Consider the following 27,113-nt stretch of genomic DNA (forward strand, 5'->3'; position numbering starts at 1 on the left):
TTTATTTTCTGTTATTCAGAAGACAATCAGAATGGAAATGAGAACAGGTAATGGAAGGTGGTTGTATTGTCCTATAGTTTGTTGCCAACACCCAAACCTTCTTGGTTCCCTACTTTTAACTTGTGTCAATTCTCCGTCCCTATCACTATTAATCTGATAATGCATTCAACATGAAATTTTAATGATTCCTTTCAAAGGAATGCCTTCGTATCGCAAAAACTTCTTCCCGCTCTGTAATGCTCTGCTACCTTTGCCGTCTGCACACTTTATTGATCCTGCATTAGTGGTCAGTTGCCAAAGTTGTGGAGAGATATAGCACAGAAACAGGCCCTTCAGCTCCTCTTAGGCCGTACTGACCATCAAGCACCCATTTACACTAACTGTACCCTAATCTCAGCTTCTTTTTGTTTATGCCCCAAATTCTCATCAACTTACCCCAGATTCTACCACTCACCTACACGCTAGGAGGAATTTATGTGGGTAAATTAACTAACCAACCCAGACATCTTTGGGATGTGGAAAGAAACTGGGAACATGTCACAGAAGAACATGCAAACTCCACAGACAGTGTGCCCTAAGTCAGGGTCAAGGCTGGGTCTCTGCACTGTGAGGTAGTGGCTCTTCGAGCTGCCATATTGTGCTGTCACAGCTGCCCAGAGTCTTGAACTCAGGGATCACCTTCATTCTTCTTCACCACTTCCATTAAGATGCAACTACTTCAGCTTTTGGTCCTCATAGTTCAGTGTCAAACTTTGTCCACTCATAGTCCTGTGGATTGCAAAGCTGCTACTAAAGCACGTTATTGCTATCTTTAAATAAATAACGCTAATCTTTATATCTCTCTTTATAGTGGTTCCCTGTATCTGTATCTAACTAAAGAGCATTATCAATAACATTGAATCAGAGGATGTTTGGCCTGCAGTGCAATCCCTAGTACGCCAATAACAGTAAATTGGTTCATTATTGTCATATGTAACAAAGTACAGTGGAAAGTTGTACCATCCATCTTGGTCTTTCAAGATGTTGAGGTAGCGCAAGGGATAAGCAATAAAATTATGCAAAATATAATGTTATGATCAGAGAGAAAGTGCGGTGCAGGCAGCTAATAAGGTGCAGGCCACGATGAAGAAGGCTGTGAGGTCAGGAGTCAATCTCATTGTATATTCAAATGTAGGTGGGATAGAAGCTGTCCTTGAGCCTGTTAGTATATGCATTCAGGCTTTTCTATCTTCTGGGAGGAGGGCGGAGAAGAGAGAATGTCCAGGGAGGTGAGGTCTTTGGTTGCGATGGCTGCTTTACCGAGGCAGCAAGACATGTAGACGGTCTGTGAAGGGGAAGCTGGTTTCCGTGATGTACTGAGCTGTGCCGACAACTTTCGGCAGTGTCTTGGCAGTCAGTGGCAGAGCAGTTGCCCTACCTGTATGCATCCGGACGGGATGCTTCCACATTCTTGTTAATGCCAACGGTGGCAACAGTGAATGGAGTCCAGATGCAGCTGAACAGAGTCCGATCTCCAGCAGCTGAATCTGCTGTCCGCAATGCTACCAGCAGACAGGAGGAGAAGCAGCTGGCTCTCTCCTACCAGAGGTCTGACTGCTCCCATGGCAACGTAAATGTCATTATGGAGAAGCAATAACTTTGATGATTAGGACTGTGTGTTTCTTTGGACAGCTTCGTTCAAATTCTGTGGTCTATGCACAGCCAGGAAAGGGAAGTGTACAGTGCAATGAACAGACTTAATGGAAAATTTAATGCATCAAAATAGATTGCTCAAGGGAACTCAAGGATTCAAAAATCCCTGATGTGCAACAGAGAAAATGCTGAGATACTTACCCATTTCTGCTTTGCTTCCCTGTGGAAATCGTGAGAAACTTTTTTGAATTTGTTGCTTGGTCCACTACTACCAGCTCCTAGGGTGTTACAAAGTCAAACAGTGAATTGAATGGGTAATTGAGGAGAAATAATTTGCAAGTTGCAGGGGACAGGAGAAAACACCTGGATTGCTCTGCAAACAGCCAGCACTGACTTGATCTCTCTCTGTGCTGTAGTGATTTTATAACTCTTGGCTGAATCTCATCCTACAGAAGGTTGACACCATAGGGTAAGTCATGAGCCAGTATCACTGAAGATAAGTCGTGTGGTAGAAACCAAGCAAAATATGAATGAGCTGAGTTCCACCAGGTTGAAGATGAAGAGCCAGCTGAAAGAATACCCAAATAGTTAAACCTGCAGCCTAGAAAATGGATTTTGCCTATCTTTACAGCATAGAATAGTCACTATGCTTTGCCCCAAAACAAATTGGAAGTTGCTGTTGCAATTCAATCAAAAATTCAGCTTAAAGCTGGGAAGGGAGATGAGTGGTGTTGGATGTGTCTCTACCCCCACCCCTCCACACCACCAAACATGAAGCCAGATCAGTAGGCAACATTGAGGGGCCCATGAAATGTTCACTCGGAGTGGACTGAGGCCTACTAGCAACAAAGGCAACAAAAGGAAAAGGAATTCAATATAAAATAAGGCAAACCCAGAGGAATACTCGAAATCATTAAGGCTTCATTCCTTTCATTGTGATGGACTGTGAGATATTTATGAACTTATGATCCCAATTTCTGTTGCTAAGTAGTGAATCGGCGATGAGCACATTGATGATGTCATCACAGTAGAGACATGACATAAGTGTTAGGGTGAATTGTGCCCCGACCAATTTCCTGCCATTTAAAGGAAATGACTGCAAATACTTCAAAACATGTCAAAGGTTGTGTTTCATGATGCCACTTAGGCATAACAAATAGCGCAACTGATTTTTGACCTAATCCAGTTTGTAGCGGTAAGACTCTGGTAATGTTGGCAGTAGATGGGTTGTGCCATATAACCATATAACAATTACAGCATGGAAACAAGCCATCTCAGCCCTTCTAGTCCGTGCCAAATGCTTACTCTCACCTAGTCCTACTGATCTGCACTCAGCCCATAACCCTCCATTCCTTTCCTGTCCATATGCTCTGGAAGTCAGCACACCCAATGACAGCCACATCATTTGTTGGAAATAAATGCTATAATTATAATTAGCCAAGGAGTGGAATTCTCTTTAATTCTGTGGATGGATTTAGAAGAAATTGTTTGTTGGGTGACTCCAGCTCGCTTGTGAAAATGAACAGGGAAAATAAGTCTTGATTTGGTTTCTATGTCCTTAGAATTAGATGTGTCCATTGTTATGTGAATAGTTGAGTCGTCAGCCCTGTTTAATACTGAGCCATTGATTATAGTCATCAGTTTTGCCTTAGTGAGTTCAAATTTCAGTCCATCACTGTGTGTTCTTAATCCAGACCAACTTTTCAGCCTTCTCGTTTGCTGATGATCTTCTGTAGATGAGATAGTAAATTGAGAAGCAGTTGTTACCTCAGTGTACACTATTTTGAAGAGGAGAGGAATTTCTTTGCCATTGTTAGGAAGCATTCTGGAGTTAGGCTATATAGCAAAATATTAAACTCAGCAGCCAATCTTTAGACTTGAACTTGGACTGTAGATTAAATTTAAAATGCAGCTCTGGATAGTAAGTTTCTAGAGCTGTGAACAGCATTTAATGGAAGAAATTGACAATGCTGATTAACATTAATTTTGGGTGTCTGGAGTGCGGGCATGAAGGAGGAGATGTGAAAGTTGTATGTAATTCAAAGGAAGCATTATTGATACATTGCAAATATAGAATTGGTCTTTGATCTTTAGCATATAAAAAATCATGCAACATTGGGTCAAGCAGCCCTCTTCCTTCAGGCAGTGTCTCATTCTGTCAAATAAAAACTACTTTATATCTCCCAGCAGTGCATCTCTGGTGAATTTGTTCACATTACAATGGCTCTGACCTATATTCATCTCACAACCAAAACATAAGTAGAGATGATCTCATCATTATCTTTACCTTGGTGGGATCTGGCTGCAAGTTTCCTATGTGACTTCAGTAATGAAAAACACTTTACCTACATATCATAGTATAGCAGGATTCAGCCCACATTGAAACTGGCACTCCATAAATGCAAGTCTTTCTTTCAAGGTAGATCTGGGCTGAGAGACTGCCAGCAATTGCTTGATTTTCATTTTACAATACTAGGCTATAATAGCTATAAATCTCAAAGGAAACAAAACAAATTAAGAACTTTTATAACTTCAGGCAAGACACTGCTCATAATTAGCTCTATTTTAGCTAGATGATCCTTTAGATAGCTAATGCTGTATTTTAAGCTATTATGCATCATATTATATGAAAACTACAAACCCCATTTCCAGAAAAGTTGGGATATTTTCCAAAATGCAATAAGAACAAAAATCTGTGATATGTTAATTCACATGAACGTTTATTTAACTGCCAAAAGTACAAAGAAAAGATTTTCAATAGTTTTACTGACCAACTTAATTGTATTTTGTAAATATACACAAATTTAGAATTTGATGGCTGCAACACACTCAACAAAAGTTTGGACAGAGTTAAAATAAGATTGAAAAGTGCACAGAATATTCAAGTAACACCAGTTTGGAAGACTTCACATTAAGCAGGCTAATTGGTAGCAGGTGAGGTATCATGACTGGGTATAAAAGTAGTGTCCATCAAAGGCTCAGTCTTTGCAAGCAAGGATGGGTTGTGACTCACCCCTTTGTGTCAAAATCCGTGAGAGAATGGTTTTCCAAAGTACTCCCGAGCCCAGGTGGCTATAATTGTCACAGTAGCATGATGATTTTTTAGGCAGTGCCGCCTGAGGGCTCGAAGATCACGCGCATTCAACAGTGGTTTCCAACCTTGCCCTTTACGCACTGAGATATCTCTGAATTCTCTGAATCTTTTCACAATATTATGTGCTGTAGATATTGAAAGACCTAAATTCTCTGCAATCTTGCATTGGGAAATGTTCCTTTTGAACTGACTAACAATTCTCTCCTGAACTTTGGCACAAAAGGGTGAGCCACGACCCATCCTTGCTTGCAAAGACTGAGTCTTTGATGGACGCTACTTTTGTACCCAGTCATGATACCTCACCTGCTACCAATTAGCCTGCTTAATGTGGAGTCTTCCAAACCGGTGTTACTTGAATATTCTGTGCACTTTTCAATCTTATTTTAACTCTGTCCCAACTTTTGTTGAGTGTGTTGCAGCCATCAAATTCTAAATTTGTGTATATTTACAAAATACAATTAAGCTGGTCAGTAAAACTATTGAAGGTCTTTTCTTTGTACTTTTGTCAGTTAAATAAAGGTTCACGTGAATTAACATATCACATATTTTTGTTTTTATTGCATTTTGGAAAATATCCCAACTTTTCTGGAAATGGAGTTTGTATTAAGTGGATTTATTGATAAAGAAATAACCAGTCAAAACTTATCATTGTTTTCCAATAATAATGACCCTTGGTTCTCTGTTAGAATATAAGGAAACAATAGTCTCAGCTCCAGCAATAACTTTGTGGAAAAGTGAACACAAAACAAAATCCTGGATTATAACCATTTTCAGTGCCTGTTATTTCTCTCTCATGAGGATTTCAAGCTAGTGGGCCCAAGATCAAGGTTCAAAAACTCTTTGATGATTGACTGTTACAAGGGAAATTAAGAACATATCTCTTAAGTACGTATGAGTTGGCAATAAAACATATATTTAGTAAAGCTCTTGGGAGACTTGTATTCAAATCAAATGGCTTGGCAGCATTCCATGTACCAAAGAAAAATCTGTGGAAAACATTTTGGTCAGACCGTGAGGCTGTTTCTTACTGAAGAACAATGCTTGCCTTAATGTTGGAGCCATTGGTTTGTTCCCTTTTGGTAACAGCACTTTGTTCAGTCTCATCTGCAAGATCAGAGATACGGATTAAATGCACTATGGGTCTTTCTGATGTTTAAATTAATTATTCAAACCTTGAAATCCAGGGGCATCAGACCTCAAGTAGATCCAAAGTAATGATCAAGAAGCATAAAGATTTATAAGGATTATTTTAAAGATTAGCTTTGTTTTAAACTGATCCCGTACCAAAGGCCAGACATTTGTCATATTGGTAAAGGTCAAAACATGATTGAAGAGTGAGAGGTAACATAACTGAAGCATAAAAGGGCTGAGGATTTTGACAGGGTAAATGTGTAGCGGATGTTTCTTGTAAGAGAAGCCAGAACTAGGGGTCACTGTTTAAAACAGAGAAGTGAATTACTATTTATCTGAAAAGTCATGAATATTTGGAGCTGTCTTCCTCAATAGGCGGTGGAGGACAAGTCCAGTGACCCTAACCTAATCATGGGATGATTTATAACGACCAATTAACCCAGTACGTTTTTGGAATGTGGGAGGAAACCGGAGCTCCTGGAAAAAAACCCATTCAGTCAGGGGGATCTTACTCACCTTCCACCCAAATGCTGACCTCTGCTTCACATCCTCTGTTGACTGCCCTCCAGGGATGACTGTGAACCACAATTAGTTTTGTGGCTATAATAAAGAAACATGGCCTCCAATACCAGAGGCACTTTGGGGCTTCCAGTTCAGAACCAGGTTGTTTCCCTTGCCCTGCATGTGTCCAAAGCTCATCCTGCATGAACTTCAGGGTCCATATCTGTCCCTGGACCAGTGACCACATTGGTCTGCTTTTAGAAAGAAGAGTGGCCTCAACCTTAATAATACTGTGGGGAAGAATATCTTGGTGCAGACAAAAGGCTTCGTTGTTGTCACAGGGTCAGTGAGAATAGACCTTTAACATCATGAGCCGTGAAAGGGAGATAGTCAGCAGGATACTGAAGAGCTCCACAGACTGGCAAGGAAAAATATTAGTTTAATAAATCTGATGTGGATTCAGAGGGGGTTGGGGAACCTTAACGCTGCCAGATGGGAGGTTTCCCTCTTTGTTTGACCTCTACTCAATCTCACCAGCGAGGGGTGCAGAAGGCAGCTGTCTACAGTCCTGCTGATTGCCCCTTTGATATGAGCAGCTTCTAAGCAGCGGCACGTATCGTGTCTGAAGCCACAGGGAAGCTGTACATAAGCCATTCATCAGCAGTCCCGACAGCCCCATGACGGTGATTAGCTGGTCCAGACAAAAGGCTTGCCCACCGTTCGGCTGCTAGAAAGAACTAAACAGCACATGCAACAGAGGCTCAGGAACTGTTTGGCTGCCCGGGAGCAGGCCCAAAGCTCGACTGAAGAACGGGCAACTGCTGCAAGTCGCTTCACTTCGATTAGAAACAACCTCCCCCAACCCCGACGCTGCCCCCACACCAGTCGCTGAGGAGAGAGCCGGAAGTGCGGAACATGCTCGCTTTGTATTCACTTCAAAATAAGCAAGTAAAAACTCATTCCGATAATGACTGGGAAAAGATGGAGACTAAGATGCGGAAATCTCAATCAGAATCAGATTTTGTCATCACCGACAAATGTCGTGAAATTTGTTGTTGTGCAGCAGTAGTCCAATGCAAGACATTAAAGATGCTATAAATTAAATAAGAAATATGAAAATAGTAAGTAAGTGCAAAAACAGCAAAACTGTGAGGCAATGTTCATGAGTTCATTGACCATTTAGAAATCTGATGGCGGAGGGGAAGAAGCTCTTCCTAAAACATTGAAAGTGTGTCTTCAGGCTCCTGTACCTCCTCTCTGATGGTGGTAATGAGAAGAGGGCATGTCCTGGGTGGTGAGGTTCTTTAAAAATGGGTATCACTTCTTAAGGGATGGCCTTTTGAAGATGTCCTCCGTGGTGGGCAGACTCGCGCTTATGATGCAGCTGGCTGAGTTTACGGCCGTCCCCAGCTTTTCCCAATACTGGTCATTGCCCCCCCCCCCCCCCCCCCCCCGTCCCAAGGTGATGATACAACTGGTTAGGATGCTCTCCGTGGTCCGTGTGTAGAAAATTGCTGGAGTCTTTGGTGACATACCAAATCTCTTAATGAAATATAGCCTTCTTCATAATTTTATCAAACTGTTGGGCCCAGGATAGATCTTCAGAGATGTTGACACCCAGGAATTTGAAGCTGCTCAGTTTTTCCACTCCTGACCCCTCAATGAGGACTGGTGTGTGTTGTCCCAACTTCCCCACACTTGGTCTTATTGACGTTGCAATCAAGGCTGTTTCTATGACACGGCTCAATCAGCCGATCTATCACACTCACTGCCTCCTCATCACCATCAGAGTTACTGCCAACAACAGTTGTGTCATCAGAAAACCTTTAGATGGCATTTGAGCTGTGCCTAACCACACAGTCATGAGTATAGAGACAGTAGATCAGCAGGCCAAACACGTATCCTCGAGGTGTGCCTGTATTGACTGTCAGCGGGGAGGAGGTGTTATTTCCGTCTGCACAGGAAACCTGCCTTTCTCAGGTTGGCTGCAGCAGTAATTGTAATCACGATTGCTCCAACTGCATACAAATTGACCTTTCCAGATTCAGATGCTGACTTACTTCCCAAGGAATTCCCAACATTTTATTTTCATTTATTTAAGAGTTTCAAATGCTTGCTGGTTTTATCTTAAAATGCCAAGTGATATATCATAATTACAGGTACTCCCTGTGGTTTAAATGGACTGGAGGTTCATTTCTCTTTTCTGCTCTTTGTTTGGGCAGATGCTCTGTTTACAGCAACCAGGGTATCCTTTCAGCCACCGCAGCAAAAAAACTCAGTTAAGAACAAGTGAAAAGAATGGTAAACCTTTTGCCCTTGTTATCTGGCCAAATGATCAAAGGAAAATGTGATAGATTTTTCCAATACTTATTTTGCATTTTTTAATAGTTTATGTTTCCTTTAATAAAGTACCCTGGACTTGCACTTGAATCACCCTGGATCAGCCGTGCAAAAACTTGTGTAGGAAAAAATACTGACGCGAGAAATCTAAAATCAAGAAAATACTGGAACTACTCAGCAGTTCGGGTGGGGAAAGGGAAACAAAGTCAGTGCTTAGGGTTGAAGCCCTTACATTAAAATTTATGGCTTGCAAACATAAATGAATTTCTGATCCTTTTACCAATTAGCACTGTTTTGTCTATAACTTTTTCCTTCAGCTTGTAAACGACTGCACTGACAAGCAAGACATGGCATATCGCTTGAAGCTATTCTGTGAAGGATTCCAGTGGGTAGGGGAAGAGGAAGAGTGGTGGGAACAGTTGAAGGATTGTTAGTGCAAAAGCCAGTTGGTCAATAATAAAGGAGCCATTAATAAGTGGGCAATCTAAAACAGAAGTGAACAGAGTGGCTGTTAAGCAAATTGGTAATTTGTTAACAGAAAAGCTGGCTGATGAGAGGTGAGAGTACAATGAAAAACAACCTGGTTAAAGTTCAAAGTTTCAAATTAATTTTAATTTCAAAGTATATATATGTCATCACATGCAATCCTGAGGTTAATTTTCCTGTGTGCATGCTCAGCAAATCTATAGGATAGTAACTATAACAGGATCAGTGGAAGATCAAGTCGAGTGCTGAAGATAAACTATCCAAATGCAAATATAAATAAATAGCAATAAATAACAAGAACATGAAATAACAAGATAAAGGGTCCTTAAAGAGAGATCATTGGTTGTGGAACATCTTGATGGATGGGCATGTGAGTGTAGTTATCCTCTTTTGTTCAAGAGCCTGTTCTTGAACCTGGCAGTGTGAGTCCTGAGGCTCTGGTATTTTCTACCTGACGGCAGCAGTGAAAAGGGTATGGCCTGGATGGTGAGGATCTCTGATAATGGATGCGACAGTGTTTCATGTAAATGTGCTCAATGGTTGGGAGGTCTTTACCATGATGTACTGGGCTGAACCCGCTTCCTTTTGTAGGTTTTTCTGTTCAGGCGCATTGGTGTTTCCATACCAGGCCGTGATGCAGCCATTTAATACACTCCCCACTACACATCTATGCAAGTTGGTGAAAATTTTAGATGTCATGCCAATCTCCGCAGTCTCTATAGGAAGTAGAGGTGCCATCGTGCTTTCTTTGCAATTGCATTTACATGCTGGGTCCAGGACAAATCCTCTGAAATACTAACACCCAGACATTTAAAGTTGCTGACCATCTCCACGTCTGATCCTCTGATTACTGGCTCACAGACCTCTGGTTTCCCTCTCCTGAAGTCTACCATCAGTTTCTTTGTTTTTGACATTGAGTGAGAAGTTGTCATGACACCACTCAGGCAAATTTTCAGTCTCCCTCCTGTATGCTGATTCATCACCACCTTTGATGCAGCCCACAACAGTGGTGTCATCGAATATGGCATTGGAGCTGTGCTTAGCCACACAGTCATGAGTGTAAAGTGAGTTGAGCAGGGGGCTAAGTACACAGCCTTGTGGTGCACCTGTGCTGATGGAGATCATGGAGGAGATGTTTTTACCAATCTAAACTGACTGGGGTCTGCGAGTGAGGAAATCCAGGATCCAATGCACAAGGAGGTATTGAGGCCCAGGTCTCAGAGCTTATGGTTGAGTTTTGAGGGGTTGTGGTGAACTACATATACCTGTCTGGACACGCCCCCTGCTGACTGCTCCTGTGGCTCCTCCCACAGACCCCGGTATAAAGGCGATTGAGGCCTGAGCCCGGCCTCTCTGTCTCCAGGATGTAGTATGGTGGTCAACCACTGCTTGTTCCTTCTTCCAGTCAATAAAAGCTGATATCTCGCCTTACATCTCAGAGTGAGTTATTGATGGTGCTTCAATGGCGTATTAACTGCTGGGCTGTAATTGATACATAGCATCCTGATGTATGCATCTTTGCTGTTCAGATACTCCAGGGTTGTGTGAAGAGCCAGTGAGATGGCATTTACTATGGACCTATTGCTCTGATAGGCAAATTGGAGCAGATCCAAGTCGCCTCTCAGGCAGGAGCTGATATGTTTCATCACCAGCTTCTCAAAACACTTCACCATTGTGGATGTAAGTGCAACTAGGCAGGCCACCACACTCTCCTAGGATACTGGCATGACTGAGATTAAAGATATCAGTGAACATCAGTTTACAGCTCTTGCTAATGGCAGAAATAATAACAGCTGTAAACAAGATTTTACAGACTCCACAGCCATTAAAAACTCATCTCCTTGAACACTGCAGTTATGATGATTGCTTGTAAATTTCTGTAAATAATGGGCATAAAAGGGTATGAAAGCTAGTCACATCCAACGATCTTTCACTGTGCCTGCGAAGTTGCTATTTGTCAAGGATGTTGTTCCATGTCCAGGTACAGTTATTACCCTTCAACCAGTGTAGACAACTTCACTCACCTCAACTCTGAACTGGTTCCACAACCTATCAACTCACTTTCAAGGCCTCTATAACTCATGTTCTCGGTATTATTTATTTACTTTTTGTTTGCGCAGTTTGTCGTCTTTTGAACATTGGCCGTTTGTCCGTCCTTATGTGCAGATTTTCATTGATTCTATTATATTTATTTGTTTTACTTTGAATGCCTGCAAGAAACGAATCTCCAGGTGGTGTATGGTGACATATACGCACTAAGATAATCGATTTATTATGAACGCTGAACTTAAATTGCAACCTGGTAAGCTGAAAGAAATCATTTCCCCCCACAGCCCCACTTTTAATCCATGGCTAATCCACAGAGAGTTTCCATCTACCTCCTCTCGTGCCAAAGAAAAATAAAATCATTCGGAAGCACTTTGACCCATTCCAGCTCTTGGTTATTGTGCTTTGCTGTTAATCCACACAACAACCTGATTTACCCGAGACCCTAGGGCTCACTCTGTTTTGAAAAGGAAAAATAAAGCTGTAGATGCAGGAAAACTCGCATCAAAACTGCAAATATTCAGCAGGTCAAACAGTGTCTCCAGAAACGGAAACAAAGTTAATATTTCAAATCGATGATTTTTCATCACGGTTCATAACGGAGGGTCAACGATCTGAGCTCTAACTCTGTCTGACTTGCAATATTTTTCCCCTCATGCATTTAAAGCGATCAGAGAAGATCAATAATTGACAGCTGAACTGTCACTTTTTCACAGTGGTTTTCTTGGGGTCAGGCATATCTTCGTGATAAGAAAAATCAAACCACTGGAAGGTCAAGCAGCATCTATGGAAGCAAAGGGATGATGGCTCAACCCTGCATCAGGTCCGATTACTTTCTGAAGGCTATCATTTCTCTTTGGTGTTGCAGATCTGGGTCCCCAGTGGTTTGAAATTATTCTCTTTTATTGTAACTGTGGCAGTGACAAGATTTTTCCTGAGGGACTTTGTGGTCTGTGTAGCTAAGCTTCATATGCAGCTCAGGTATTAAGAAAAAAAAGAGAGGAAGGGAAGGAAAGGGCGGCCTGCGAACATTGCCAGATATTCCGGTGCCAGCACAGCGTGCCCACAACGCTCAGCAGACCAACAAAAGCAAAACGAGCCCCTTTCCCACTGTCCCACCCACCAACTCACACATAGAAAGACTGTCTGGAGAGGATGTTTAAACAGACCGAATGTGGGCAAATGAGATTTGTGAAGATGTGGAGAAAAGGTCATCATGGACTTGGTGGGCTGTAGGGCCCATTTCTGAGCAGCACAACTTTGTAGCTCTCTATGACTCTACTGAGAGCTTACAATTTATAATGAATATCAGCTTTGAAAAGAGTTGAATTGGTCATGTTCGAGCTAAAAAGATGATGAAAGTGGTTTGAAATGCTGCAGGGAAATAACAGGGCAGTGGGCTTCTAAGGGCCTGCACAGGCACATTGGGCCAAATGGCCTCTTGTGCTTTTTTGATTGGCCAGTTACACAGAGTAATAACTTGCATTATTGGGGCCTTCCTCATTGCAACAAGGATAAAGAAAACTTGTATGAGCTGCATGAACTGCTGCAAGGGATAAGTTCCTGATCAAGTGGCTCGGCCTGAAACGTCAACTATACTCTTTCCAGCAATGCTGCCTGGCTGGCTGAGTTACTCCAGCCTTTTGTGTACGTTGCAAGACAAAAGGGTTATTTTGAGATGGCCTGAAAAAAAAAGAGTTGATCGGAAGAATTTTGAGAAAGGTTTTGAATCCAGTGAAATTAGTGGCAATGTGGGGATAACCAAGCACAAGGGAAAGATGCTTGGGAATACGAAGTGACCACCCTATGCGGCAAACTTGAATAAAAAGAAGGGAGAGCTCTGGGTGTGCATTTCAAGGAGAACTGGAGATGAAAGCAAAGAGCTGGAAATGAATAAGCAGTACAGAGAGCCACAATTGCACTTACAAAGGATATTATTTCTAGCGAAGTGCACATCCGTTTCCATGGCTGAATAAATCTGGGATAGTTGGAGCAAGAATTGGAACGATGCGTAAGAGAGAGCCTTGCTCTGTTGCAGACTTGCATAAGGACAAAGCAAGGGTGTTAGCTGGAGAAAATGGAAGGTTTCAAGGTTATTATAAGAGCTACATTGTCTACTGTACATGGTATTTAGAAGATGAAGTTGTCTGATCTGGAACTGCAATCAACGTTCCTCATTTCTACTGCTACATGTAGTTTTCCGTACCTCCGAGGCCTGGTCTGTATTCATGCTGTAATATAGAGAGTAAATGAAGCCCAAACCCATCCATTGGAAGGCATGGATAATCACAGGCTGCATTTGAGCACATCCTGATTGCTGGTTACAGAATGGCATTGGCTAAGCCATGAAATAAGTTAATACCACGTTGCTGAATTATACCATTTAGAAGATGGGAGTCAGTAAACAAAGAGAGATTATAAAAGGACGTTACAGCATGTTTATGAAATCAAATTAACACGTTGGCAGATATAACACCAACTCTGCTCCATTGTGAAGTGTCTGTTGCAAATTATAGTCACTCTTATTTTTAACATTGGGTCACAGCAGTGTTAAAAATAAATGCTGATGAAATAAAAAGAAACAATTAGGGTTCGCTGCTGTTGCCTAACTGACAGTTCATCAAATTTAGAAAGAAATAAACTCTTCATCTTGTTACCTCAAGGACATTACAAAAAACTCATCACCTCTGATCCATCATCAACAGTGTAGCAAAAAGTTATTCAGCAAGTTAACTTTGCTCAGCGGTAAGGCATTAGCAGCACCGCTGATCTGTGGTGAGAGCCTTTCCTTTTTCCATGTTACTGTGTCATTAGGAGTCAGACCACAGGATCCCAGAGGCAAAGTCATTGGGTATATTTTAAGTGGTGGTTGATAGGCTCTTGATTAGTAAGAGTGTCAGAGCTTATGGGGAGAAGGCAGAAAATAGGGTTGAGAGGGACAATAAGGCAGATGGAATGACGGAGCAGACTCATTGGACTGAATGGCCTAATTCTGCTCCTATGTCTTATTGTTTTATGGTCCCTGGCATCTAGAAATTAAAGAAACACTGTTATTCACCAACAGCTTAAACATTTTACAGTGTGAAATGAAGGTTTGAACTAATAAAAAAGCTTGAAGTAAAACCCCAGACATCATAAACATTAAAAATATTATCTTGAAATCCATTTCATTTTGAGGATTGAGTTGAATCTATATGTATTTAGGTTAACAAAGCTGAGCAATAGTTGTGGCTTGGAGAACAAGCTTTAAATTTTTCAAGATGTTTTGCAGTCAGAGCGTTCACAAGTCCCTTCAGTTTTCATCTGTCCACAGATTCCTAGAGATGACATGGAGGAGGGTCCAAAGTAGGGCACCTTGTGGCACATCAGGGAGTTGTTAACAACAGTTTGCTGTCAGAAGTTTCCAGAAATTTTTGTCAGTTGAATGACTTGATATGGTGAAAGATGACAATTTTGCCATTACTGTAAGCGCAGATTGAATTTACACATGTGTTAACAGAAGGATGGGTCCATCTCCATTTATAAGTGTTTTTCAATGGGTGTGAAAATCTCAATTCCTAATAAAACTATTAGTGTATCAATGGTACTGTGTGAAAGTGCTAAAAAATTTTAAGTAATTTAATAGATTTACGTCTAAGAAGCCTTCCAACAAGGGCTAAATGGGAGAATAGTCACTCTAGCATTCTGAGATGGTATATTTGATCCAACTACTTATAGTATCAGATTTTATCTCCTCTGCTGACAGCTTGTCCCAGGCAAATATCCCACTCTGTTTTCAAAAAGCGTACCTCACACATTTCTTTTAAATTTTCATCCTCATGTCCATAATATTTGACATTTCCACCATAAGAAAGACACTCTGACTACTTTGTGTATCCTTCTCATAATTTCATCTGGTCTCCCAGCAACCTCTCAAAAGAGGAAGACAGTCCAAGTTTGCTCAATCTCTCCTGATAGCTAATGCAAATTCTGTAAGACAGCCTTGGGATTTTAATATACTGATATTATAGGGTGCATTGACTAGTGCATACTGTAATAACTTTAAAAACTCATGTATCCTTTTATTTGCAGGTCTGCTGATCGGTTCAGGCTGTGCCCTGTATCCTCTGGGCTGGAACAGTGAAGAAGTTCGACAGACGTGCAGCAACCTCTCAGACCAGTTTGAGCTCGGTAAGGGCAGTGGGACATCCAGGCAGAATCTTCCCCAGGTTTCTGAACCATTTGCAAAGGCTGCAATAAAGTATACCAGCTGTGCTGAATTTTGTCTAGACACTTTGTGGGAGTTTTGATCCATAAAACTTTGAATGTACGAGGGGTGATTGAGAGGTTAGTGGCCTAAGGTAGAAGGAGTCAATTTTAGAAAACCTAGCGCATTTATTTTTCAACATAGTCCCCTCCTACATGTACACACTTAGTCCAGCGGTCGTGGAGCATACGGATACACACACACATATATATAAAATTAAGTTTAAATGTCGTGCAAAGAGAAAGGAAAAATATACTGAAGTACTGTTCATGGGTTCATAGTCCATTCAGAAACCTGATGGCAGAGGGGAAGAAGCCATACCTGAAATGTTGAGTGTGTGTCTTCAGGCTCCTGTACCTCTTCCTTGTTGGTAGCAATGAGAAGAGGGCATGTTCTGGGTGATGGGGGTCCGTAACGATGGATGCCGCATTTTTGATGCATCGCCTAGATGCTGGGGAGGCTTGTGCCCATGATGGAGATGGTAGAGTTTACAACTTTCTGCAGCTTTTTCTGATCCTCTCAATAACAGACAGCGATACAACCAGTTAGAATGCTCTCCATGGTACATCTGTAGGGATGTGCATGTATCTTTGGGGCACACCAATTCTCCTCAAACTCCTGATGAAATACAGACACTGCTATGCTTCTTTGTAGTTGCATCAATATGTTGGGCCCAGGTTAGATCATAAGAGATGATGACACCCAGGAACTTGAAACTGCTCACCTTTTTCACTTCTGATCCCTTGATGAGGACTGCCATGTGTTTCCTCAATTTCCTCTTCTTGAAGTCCGCAATCAACTCCTTGGTCTTACTGACATTAAGCGCAAGGTTGTTGTTGTGACACCACTCAACCAGCTGGTCTATCTCGCTCCTGTACGTTTCCTCGTCACCAACTGAAATTCTGCCAACAGTAGTTTTGTCTTTGGCAAATTTATAGATGCCGTTTGAATTATGTTTGAACACAATTGTAGGTGTAGAGAGTAGAGCAGTGGGCTAAGCACATTTACTAGAGGTGTGCCACTGTTGATTGTCAGCGAGGTGGAGATGTTGGGAACACATAACACCCACTCCTCCCCAACCCCTGTTGTGGGAAATCAGGTTTGCAGGTTCAGTGAGGGGAACAGTAAATACTCACTTACCAGTAAGTAGGTTATCTATTTATTTACAAGACACTACAGACAGTAAACATTCAGAAAACCTTCAAGCTAAACTCAGTTACACATATTGTCTAAACTGAATGCCCAAAGTGGCAGGAACAAACAGTCATCGCACATACACACAGTGGCAAGTACTTATTTAAAGAGTGCACACAGGCCTGCTGCACACGACCGGGGTCTACTGTTTCTGCGGCACCCTTGTGTCGCTGGTCTATGGTGACGTGAGACGAAAAGAGACCGCATGGTTACTTAGTTCTAGATTTAACCCTACTGGCACTGTGATATCACCAGCTAAATGGAAGCTAGTCACGCTTCTTACATGGGCTAGTCGCCACCTCCAATGAGGGGTGGCTTTCTATGAGCAAAAGTAAAGACCCTTACTGCAGCACCCCCTCTCCTCACTGATGTGGCCTTCTGTTACCGTATACCCCTGATAGGCTGAGCTATATTAGACGCTTAATAGATGGAGACTGAGCCAGTGGAGAAGTGAGGCGGTGCCCACACCAGCAATTTCTCACATGTCTTTGACCTGAGAATAGCACATAGCATAGAGTGATCCAATGAGTAAACAGCCTGTCAATAAATCTAAATGTAAATGTAGGGTGTTCAGGATATGCTTCATTCGTCCACTGATGTTGCTCACGGTATAGTCCAGTCTTGAGCTTTCTTAAGCACGATGAGTTGGTTGCTATTTCCCATGCTCTGCAGTTTTTCAGGATTCTGGGTCTTCGACTGGGTCAATCGTCCAACTCCACTCTATTCTACAATTGGACAGGAGGTGCAGAAGGCTGAAATCCCACACCACCAGGTTGAAGGACAGCTTCTTCCTTTCAACCATTCAGTTCTTGAACCAATCTGTAAAGCACTAAACAGATTTAGATTCGGGTTTGCTTATTTATCACATGTACATGGAAGCAGAATTAGGCCATTCAGCCCATCATGTCTGCTCTGCTATTTCATCAAGGCTGATCCATTTTCCCTCTCAACCCCCCTTCTCCTGCCTTCTACACATAACCCTCCACGTCCTGACTAACAAGAACCTATCGGCGAGTACAAACCCACAGCCATCAAATTCCACCCCCTCCCCCCCCCCCCCCCCACCATGACAACCCTTTCATTCCTGGAATCATTCTCATGAACCTGCTCTGAATACTCTCCAATATCAGCAGATCCTTTCTTAGGTAAAGGGCTCAAAATTATTCATGATACTCCCAGCGAGGGCTCACCAGTGCCTTATGAAGCCTCTGCATTACATCCTTGCCGTTATTAGACCATGCCCATAAGACATAGGAGCAGAATTAGGCTATTTGGCCCATCGAGTCCACTCTACCATTCAATTATGACTGCTCCTTTCTGTCCCTCCTTAGCCTCTCTCCCCGACCTTCTCCCCGTAACCTCTGATGCCGTGCCCAATCATGAACCTATCAATCTGTACCTTAAATACACCCCAAACCCCACTTATGCCTGTGGTAATAAATTCCACAAATTCACCACCCTCTAGCGAAAGAAATTTCAGAATCAGATTCAGGTTTATTACCACCAGCATGTGACGTGAGATTTGTTAACTTAGCAGCAGCAGTTCGATGTAATACATAATATAGAAGAAAAGTCAATCAATCAATTACAGTATATGTATATTGAGTAGGTTAAAAATTGTGCAAAAACAGAAATAATATATATTAAAAAGTGATGTAGTGTTCACAGTTTCAATGCCCATTTAGGAATCGGATGGCAGAGAGGAAGAAGCTGTTCCTAAAATCACTGCATCTCTGTTTTAAATGGACACCCCTCTATAGCTGAGGCTGTGCCCTCTTGTCCTAGTCTCCTCCACCATGGGAAACATCCTTTCCACATCTACTCTGTCTGGGCCTTTCAACATTCAACATTTAATGAGATCCCCCTCCCCACCATCCTTCTGAATTCCAGTAAGTACAGACCCAGAGCCATCAAACATTCCTCATATGATAACCCTTTCATTCCCAGAATTATCTTTGTGAACCTCCTCTGGATCCTCTTCAATGCCAGCAGATTTTTTTCTTAGATGAAGAGTCCAAAACTATTCACAACACTGAAAGTAAGGCCTCAGCAGTGCCTTATAAAGCCTCAGCATCACATCCCTGCTCTTGTATTCTAGATCTCTTGAAATGATTGCAAACATTGCATTGGCCTTCCTCATCATCGACTACCCATCATGGATCAGAACTGATGAAGCCTCTTGGATGATGTTGAAATACCTTCTAGACAACACAGCGAGTCCAGTTGCCTTGATTTATCACTGCTTGATATACAAGGACCTGGATGACTGAGAACCTTTAAAGATATCTCAGAATTTTGGATTTGCTTCCTGTTTAGAAAATAGACTGCACATTTATTTCTACTACCAAAGTGCATGACCATGCATTTTCCAACATTGCATTTCATGCACTCTCTTGCCCATTCTCCTAACCTGTCTGTTCTTCTGCAGCCTACCTGTTTCTTCAACATTACCTGCCCCTCCACCAATCTTTGCTTCATCTGCAAACATGGTAACAAAGCCAAATATTCCATCATCTAAATAATTGAAATACAGCATAAAAAGAAGGGGTCCCAACATCAACCCCTGCAAAGCACCAGTAGTCACTGGCAGCCAACCAGAAAAGGATCCTTTTATTCCCACTCACTGCCTCCTACCAATCAGCCAATGATTATAGTTCTGTCAATGAATGCTAGCATTGCTTTTGCCTTCTTCAATACCGAATCAACCTGCAAGTTAACCTTAAGGGAAGCCTGCAGGCACCCAAATCTCTGCACCTTGGATTTCTGAATTTTCTCCCCTTTTAGAAAATAGTCTACGCTTTTATTTCTTCTTCCAAAATGCATAATCATGCACTTCCCAACATTGTATTCCATCTGCCACTTCATTGCCCATTCTCCTAATATCTTTAAGTCCTTCTGCAGGCTCCCTGCTTCTTCAATGTTACCTACCCCTCCGCTCATATTTGTATCATCTGTAAACTTGAAAACAAAGCCATCAATTCTGTTATTCAAATCATTGACATATAATGTAAAAAAAAGTGGACCAACGCCTGCAAAATAGACACTAGTCACCAGCAGCCAACCAGAAAAGGCTCCCTTTATTCCCACTCTTTGCCTCCTGCCAGTCAGCCAATTCTCTATCTGTGCTAGAATCTTTCTCGTAATACCATGGGCTTTTATCTTGTGAAGGAAACTCAAGTATGGCACCTTGTCTAAGATCTTCTGGCAATCCAATTCTGGCAAATTCTCCTTTGTCTATTCTGCTTATTATTTCCTCAAAGAGTTCCAACAGATTGGTCAAGTAAGATTTTCCCTTGATGAGCTATCATGGTACTTTAGCCTAAGTATCCTGATACCTCACCCTTAACAATCAACTCCAACATCTTCCAATCCAAGAGGTCAGGCTAACTGCCCTAGAATTTCCTTTCTTCTGCCCCCCTCCCTTCTTAAACAGTGGAGTAACATTTGCAATCTTCCACTCTTCTGGAACTATGCTAGAACCTAGTGATTCTTGAAAGGTCATTACTAATGCCTCCATAATCTCTTTAGTTACCTCTGGGTGTAATCTATCTGGTCCACGTGACTTATCTACCTTCAGACCTTTAAGCTTTGCAAGCACCTCTCCTTAGTAATAGCAACTACGCTCACTTCTGCCCCCCAACATTCTGTAATTTCTGGCAAACTGCTGGTTCCACTGTGGTGACAGATATCAAATACTTATGCAGTTCTTCTGCCATTTTTTGTCCCCTATTACTACCTGTCTAGCATCATTTTCCAGCAGTCTGACATTTACTCTCACCTCTCTTTTACTCTTTATTGATCTGAAAAAGCTTTTGGTATCCACTTTGATATTGTTGGCTAGCTTACCTTCATATTTAATCTTTTACATCCTTACGACTGTATTAGTTGTCTTCTGTTGCTTTTAAAAGCTTCTCAATCCTATAATTTCCCATTAAATTTCACTGCATTATACGCTCCCTCTTTTGCTTTTTACATCAAAACATTCAATGGAGGGCATCATTTGCACTAACGATCAATACAACCAAAGGACATGCTGACGGCAGCCCACGTGTGTCCCCTGACATGCTGGCGCCAACAAAGCATGCCCACAGTGCCTTGCAGAACAACACAGAACACAGTAAAACAGAACTCACCAAGCACAAAGCAACAACATCAAAACAAGCCCCTTTCCTCCCTCCCACCCATCTACAAACACAGACAGCACTTCACCAAGGCAAGCCTCAAGGTCTCCAGTATCCAGTCTCCAGGCTTTGACTTCTGGATCTCTGATTGAGTTTTGGGCTTCAGTCTTCAGTATCAACCCTCAGTCTATCCAATGACAAGACCCCAAGCTCCAGGCTCACTGGCACTGTACTGCAGTTTAACAATACTATGACCACTTTGCCTTTCCTTATTCAGATTGTGTTTTCTACTAAAAATTGTGTGAAATTTATGTTTAATATATCTATTTCTTATGAAAGCTGATTATATGATGCTACTGGCCTGTCATACTACTGTCAGGTAAGTATTTTGACTGTGAATGACTGTGGACAGGCCAGAAGAATTCAAAGTAGAAGATTTATGTACTTGAGAACCAGATGTGACTCATACAATGTCGCTAGAATGCTGAACATGAAGCTAAGCTTGATAATATTAGATGTAACATAATTTGTTTTTTTTTGTAGGCTCATGTCAGCTGGGATGGGCCTATTACTGTACCGGGGCCGGGGCAGCGGCTGCAATGCTTCTCTGCACTTGGCTGGCTTGCTTTGCCGGTAAAAAACAGAAACACTATCCGTACTGAAACCCCAAATAAGGACAAAGATGTTTCTGAGCAAGAGAACTGTGGAGGAGTAAAGTTGAGAGCAAAATATTTTCTGGGAACTTTTCCAAATGTTTCCTCATTGAACTTGCTGCATTTTGCTTTCTACATCGGAAGGAAGGAAAAAATTCCAAACTGAAAATGACTCGGAGTGGAAGACTTCTGCCTGGTGTTTATTTGATATTTTTTCTTGTTATGTGCTTGTTTCTCAGAAATATGGTCTTTCAACTCTTTCAAGAGGAAGGAAAGTCCTTCATAAAATGTCTGTTCAAAGTGCTCCTTGCTCAAGCTTTCTCCTGCTTAATAGAATAACCAAAGCGTAAATGCTAGTGATGTTTTAAATATAAATGGAACCCCGGAGGGGACCTTTCCTGTTTGCTCAGACAGTGAGGCATCTTTCATGGGTAATATCCTAAGATGACTCCTTTATAAGGAGCAGGAGAGGGCATAGGGGTTTGCTGAACACACCAAGCCAATGGCTTTGGGGCATCTGCCAGATAAGTTCTCAACCTCTGCTGTACACAGGCGCCACCCTCCATCAGTGGAAATGCAATCATCATGCTAGCAATAATATTTTCAATTACTTTTGAAATGATGAGTAATTTTGTCTGATAAAAGAATGGAGCACTTTGAATAAAATTTACTCCCTTTAGACTTTTCTTTGCCTTTAAGTAAGATGTTTCAAGGACCAAGTTTACTAGTAAAATCTTTTTTTACTTGTATGTACATAATTTTATATGTAATGTATAATTATATATTCGTACACACAGCAAACACTTGGTATTCACACAATTCCAGTTTGAGGAAAAAACATTGTCTCACAGAACTAAATATTAGTCAATGTACTTAATAGAATGGTTCATGTATCATGTTATCAGTTCCAGCTAGACTGTATTCAATATATATCCAGTTCTGTATATATGTTTGTAAGGTACAACTTTGTCAGTGTTGTTGCTGTTACAACATACAGGTAACAGTACCTTTCTGTGCGGTTATGTAACCGATCTTCTTCTAAAGAGGGTTGGGCTGGACCTCCATCAAATGCTCTCCAACTCTGCTGTAAATCTGTCCAGTGTTCTGCGTTCAGGCGAGAGTGTTTGCTGGTGGTCACTTCAGCGTCAGCAGGTGGGAAGACATGGCACATCCCTTCCCCCAACACCAACACTGCAACATAACTGACCCCGGGACGCCAGCAGAACTGCGGGAAGGTTACAGGGGCCACAAAGAAATTAACGCAGTGATTGTGCTGAGTCTGCACACATTTCAATTTCTGTCTCTGCTCTCATTCGCTTTCAGAGTCGGAATCCAGTTTAATATCACTGGTAAGTGCCGTGAAATGTGCTGACTTTGTAGCAGCAATACAATGCAATACATAATATTTAAAAAACTGCAAATTACAGTAGGTATATATATTAAATGGTTAAATTAAGTAAGTAGTGAATAAAAAAGAAGTAAAGTAGTGAGGTAGTGTCCAAGGGTTCAATGCTCATTCAGAAATTGGATGGCAGAGGGGAAGTAGCTGTTCCTGAATCACTGAGTTTGTGGGCCTTCAGGCTTCTGTACCTCCTTCCTCATGGTAGCAATGAAAAGAGGAAATGTCCTGGGCGATGCGGGTCCTTAATGATGGACGCTGCCTTTTTGAGGCACCGCTCCTTAAAGATGTCCAGGATGCTACAGAGGCTAATGCTCCTGGGGAACTGACTAATTTTACAACCCTCTGCAGCCTATTTTGATCCTGTGCAGTAGCTCCCCCCCACCCCCATACCAGACGGTGATGCAGGCAGTCAGAATGTTCTCCGTGAGACATCTTTAGGAATTTGGAATTCTGGGCAGTTCAGAGAGACAGTGACTGTGGATCACATTCTGCTTGGCTGTATTGTTTATTGACCAGACCCAGCAAACCTATAGAGTGACGGTCAAAAATCCAAGTCCCTTTGCAGGTGAAATGATTTTCCTTCAGAGTGTTGTGAATCTTTGGAATGGTAGTTCCGATGGAGTCTTTGATTTATGAGGTTAAAGGCTAGTGGAATCTTGATAACTAGAAAGCAAAATGTGATTAGATTGAAAGGTCAAGTTGAAATTATAATCAAATCAGTTGGCAGAGTAGCCTTGAGGAGCTACTGTAAGTATACAACTCAGTTTAGATTTAAGACACAAACAGAACAGCCTCAATGACCAATTAAACTTTGTGCCTAAAGGAGATTTGAGATTTGGATCCAAATGTGAGACTATTGAGTAACATTGAGAATAAATATTCCTGTCACAACTGCTATATACTTGCAATGCTGTTAAATTGAAAGGCTACACTCAGTGTCCTCTTTATTCAGTACAGTAGTAGAACCTGGTGGGGTCTTTTACTGCTGTAGTCCATTCATCTCAAGGGTCAATGTGTTGTGCATTCAGAGATGTTTCTCTGCACACCACTGTGGAAACGCATGGTTGTTTGAGCTACTGTCACCTTCCTGCCAGCTTGAATCAGTCTGGCCTTTCTCCTTTCACCCACAGAACTGCTGCACACTGAAGGTTTTTTTTTGTTTTATGCACCATTCTCTGTAAACTCTAGATATTGCTGTATATAAAAAAAATCTCAGGAGATTAGCAGTTTCTGAGATACTCAAACCACCCCATCTGGCACCAACTCTCAGTCTGTGGTCACAGTCACTTAGATCACATTTCTTCTCCATTCTGATGTTTGGCTGGAATAACAAATGAACCTCTTGTCAATGTCTGCATGCTTTTATTCATTGAGATGTTGCCATATGATTAACTGATTAGATATTTGAATTACTGAGCAGTTGTACCTAATAAAGTGGCCACTGAGTGTATATGTAACTTGAAACACTAAGTGTTTTGACCTAACTGATTTCCACATTACAGCCTCAAGCAAAATGTGAGTCACAGTGTCTCTCTGAGCTGCCTGAAATTCTAGTCAGGTCCAAGTGGCAGAAAAAGAAAAGCTTTTTTTGAGTAGAAACTTAACTTGAAATGATTGCAGACCCAGTACAATCACTGCATGCATTTCTTAATATGTGCTAAGGAAGCACAATTCGAAATGCTTGCAAAATGTTTAACGTCTATTATGATCGGTAACTGCAATGTCCCGAGTAGACCCCCAACTCTGTCAAATTTAATAATTAATCATTCTTAGTACAAATGCTTCATCTCTCAGCATCAAACATTGTTTATTTTTCATTGAGGACATAGAATATCATGATATCATTAATTGAAGGCACTTGGCTTTATTTGAAATGTAGTTACACTCAAACTCCTCCACACCCTAGTTGGTGAAGGTGGAGGGCTGGATATTACTCTATACATCAAGTGGCATCAGCACACATTTATAGTTTACAGATGATGATTGTTTAGTCAAGAGGAATGCTCACAGCCCTTTATAGCAATACGTATGAAGAGAGTGGACCTGGACATAGTGAATTATAAAACTGAGCAATCGTGAAATTAGAGACTGGGAGTTTATAGGGTAAACAAATAAAATGACAATGGGTGGAATCTGGAACAAAAACAGAAATGTGCGAAGGATGCAGCCATTGAAGCAGCATCTGTAGAAACAGTTGAAGTTTTGGGTCAATTAATTTTTCTGAGAAGTAACTGGTTTCTCTTTCCACTGACTGAGCTCTTTCATCATATTTGATTTTAATATAGGACAGAATAAGAAAGAATAGGAATTAGATGCAATGAGAACCCTTCTAAAGCATGGATATTAGATGTTATATTCTGCATGTGGAAGCCTCCACACTTAAGGATATTGAACTCAGTGATGAACTAAGATTAATGAAGGACATGGGGACATGTATGGTTCAGCCAATTTGTTACTGTACACATTGTACTGCAATCAGGCTCTCATGTAATCACAAACACAAGGGATTCTGCAGATGCTGGAAATCCAGAGTAACACACGCACACAAAATGCTGGAGGACCTCAGCAGGTCAGGCAGCATCTGTGGAAAGAAATGAAGAATCAATGTTTCAGGCCGAGGGCCTTCATCCTGAAACATCAATTCTTTATTCTTTTTCTTAGATGCTGCCTGATCTGCTGAGTTCGTCCAGCATTTTGTGTGTGTTAGTGTAATCGCAAAGTGAACTACAAAGACTGTCAGCATAACTCTAATATGTAAAAGACAGAGACGTTCTTAGTTTGACAGGATGGTGTTTTTTTTAAGTTTCTAAGGTCTGAAGGACCGTGTTGTGAAGTTATGGGATAAAATGAAATGCATCTTGTCAGCTGCAGCCTTGTTACGCTTACTGAATGCAAACTGATTCAGGGTGACGATGATCAGGAAAATAAAGACTCTCATTTATTGAGTGCCTTTTATGTCTGTTCCAAGACATCACAAAGCAACCTGCACCCACTGAAATGCATTTTGCAGCAGGGAACTGCCGTGATTGGTCCTTTGTTGATCAATTTCCAGTGGCTGGAGTACCGAGGATGAGAACCAGGCAGAGATTTTCCACATGTTAACTGCAATCACTATATGGGTTAATGAAAAGTGACAACACAGTAACAAACAAGACGTGCAAACCAACTTATCAAACCATTTAACGTGGCCTTCCCACCAACCCATCCCTCTGCCCACCTCACTGCCCCTTGCAGGTCATTTTTGGTATTACCACGGAAATACAGAATTAAGCAGGGAGTGGCCTGTGACCCAACACTAGCGTATACAGAGGGTTTCACCAAAAGATTAATGGAGTTGAATAGTTGAGGGGATCTGCTAGGTGTGGTAGCAAAGAAAAACTATGTACATCTTTACCTAACAACTTCACCATTAGCAAACTTTCCAACCCATCAGGTAACTTCAGGCTGCGTACAATTCAGAAGGTGCATTATATTGCACTGATTCCTCTTGCTGCTGTCATCATCACTTCCATACTGGATCTCTCCTGAATACAAATCTTTGTATCTTAATGTTCTGCAATTTATCAATGTAAATGTTATATGATCAATTTGTGATAAGCATCATCTACATTTGCTCAGTCTATTAAAATTCTAGTTGCCTTTACTTATGTGTTATTACTTTATTACAGACTATACTTCATGGAATAATTTAAGTATTGCAATTAACCATATAATTATGTACCATGTTGTATGACGTGGGTGATCATGGTTTCATGACCATGATTGTTCTTGGCAAATTTTTCTACAGAAGTGGTTTGTCATTGCTGTCTTCTGGGCAGTGCCTTTACAAGATTGGTGACCTCAGCCATTATCAGTACTCTTCAGAGATTGTCTGCCTGGTGTCAGTGGTCACATAACCAGGACTTGAGATGTGCACCAGCTGCTCGTAAGACCAATCACCACCTGCTCCCATGGCTTCATGTGACCCTGATTCATGGGGGGAGGGGGCTAAGCAGGTTTTACACCTTGCCCAAGGGTGACCCGCAAGCTAGCAAAAGGAGGGATCACCTTACACCTCCTCTGGTAGAGACATATCTCCACCCAGCCAACTGTTCCTCTGCAAAAAGGTGTTTAATTTCTAAGAACTGAAAATGGTTCTCTCTATAGATCCATACATCTTGTCTGGGCTGAACATAAATTATGGCATTTAATTCGGAATGGTGTTGAACAGTTCAGAATGGAAATCATTGTAAGATGAATGGACAAAATATAAAATGCCTGTTCCTTT

At 41.5% G+C, this 27,113-nt stretch overlaps 1 protein-coding gene across 1 annotated transcript in view; it reads left to right on the forward strand.

Annotated features, from left to right (window-relative positions):
• LOC132391170 (LHFPL tetraspan subfamily member 6 protein) overlaps nucleotides 1-26,489 on the forward strand; it is a 162,199-nt gene extending 135,710 nt beyond the window's left edge. The window contains exons 3-4 of the mRNA XM_059964031.1: nucleotides 15,302-15,400; nucleotides 21,335-26,489. Coding sequence (XP_059820014.1) covers nucleotides 15,302-15,400; nucleotides 21,335-21,453 — 218 coding nt within the window. The 3' untranslated portion in view covers nucleotides 21,454-26,489. The remainder of the gene's footprint in view (nucleotides 1-15,301; nucleotides 15,401-21,334) is intronic.
• The last annotated feature ends 624 nt before the right edge of the window (nucleotides 26,490-27,113 follow it).

This window comes from Hypanus sabinus, chromosome 3 (assembly GCF_030144855.1).
Source record: "Hypanus sabinus isolate sHypSab1 chromosome 3, sHypSab1.hap1, whole genome shotgun sequence".
NCBI lineage: Eukaryota > Metazoa > Chordata > Chondrichthyes > Myliobatiformes > Dasyatidae > Hypanus > Hypanus sabinus.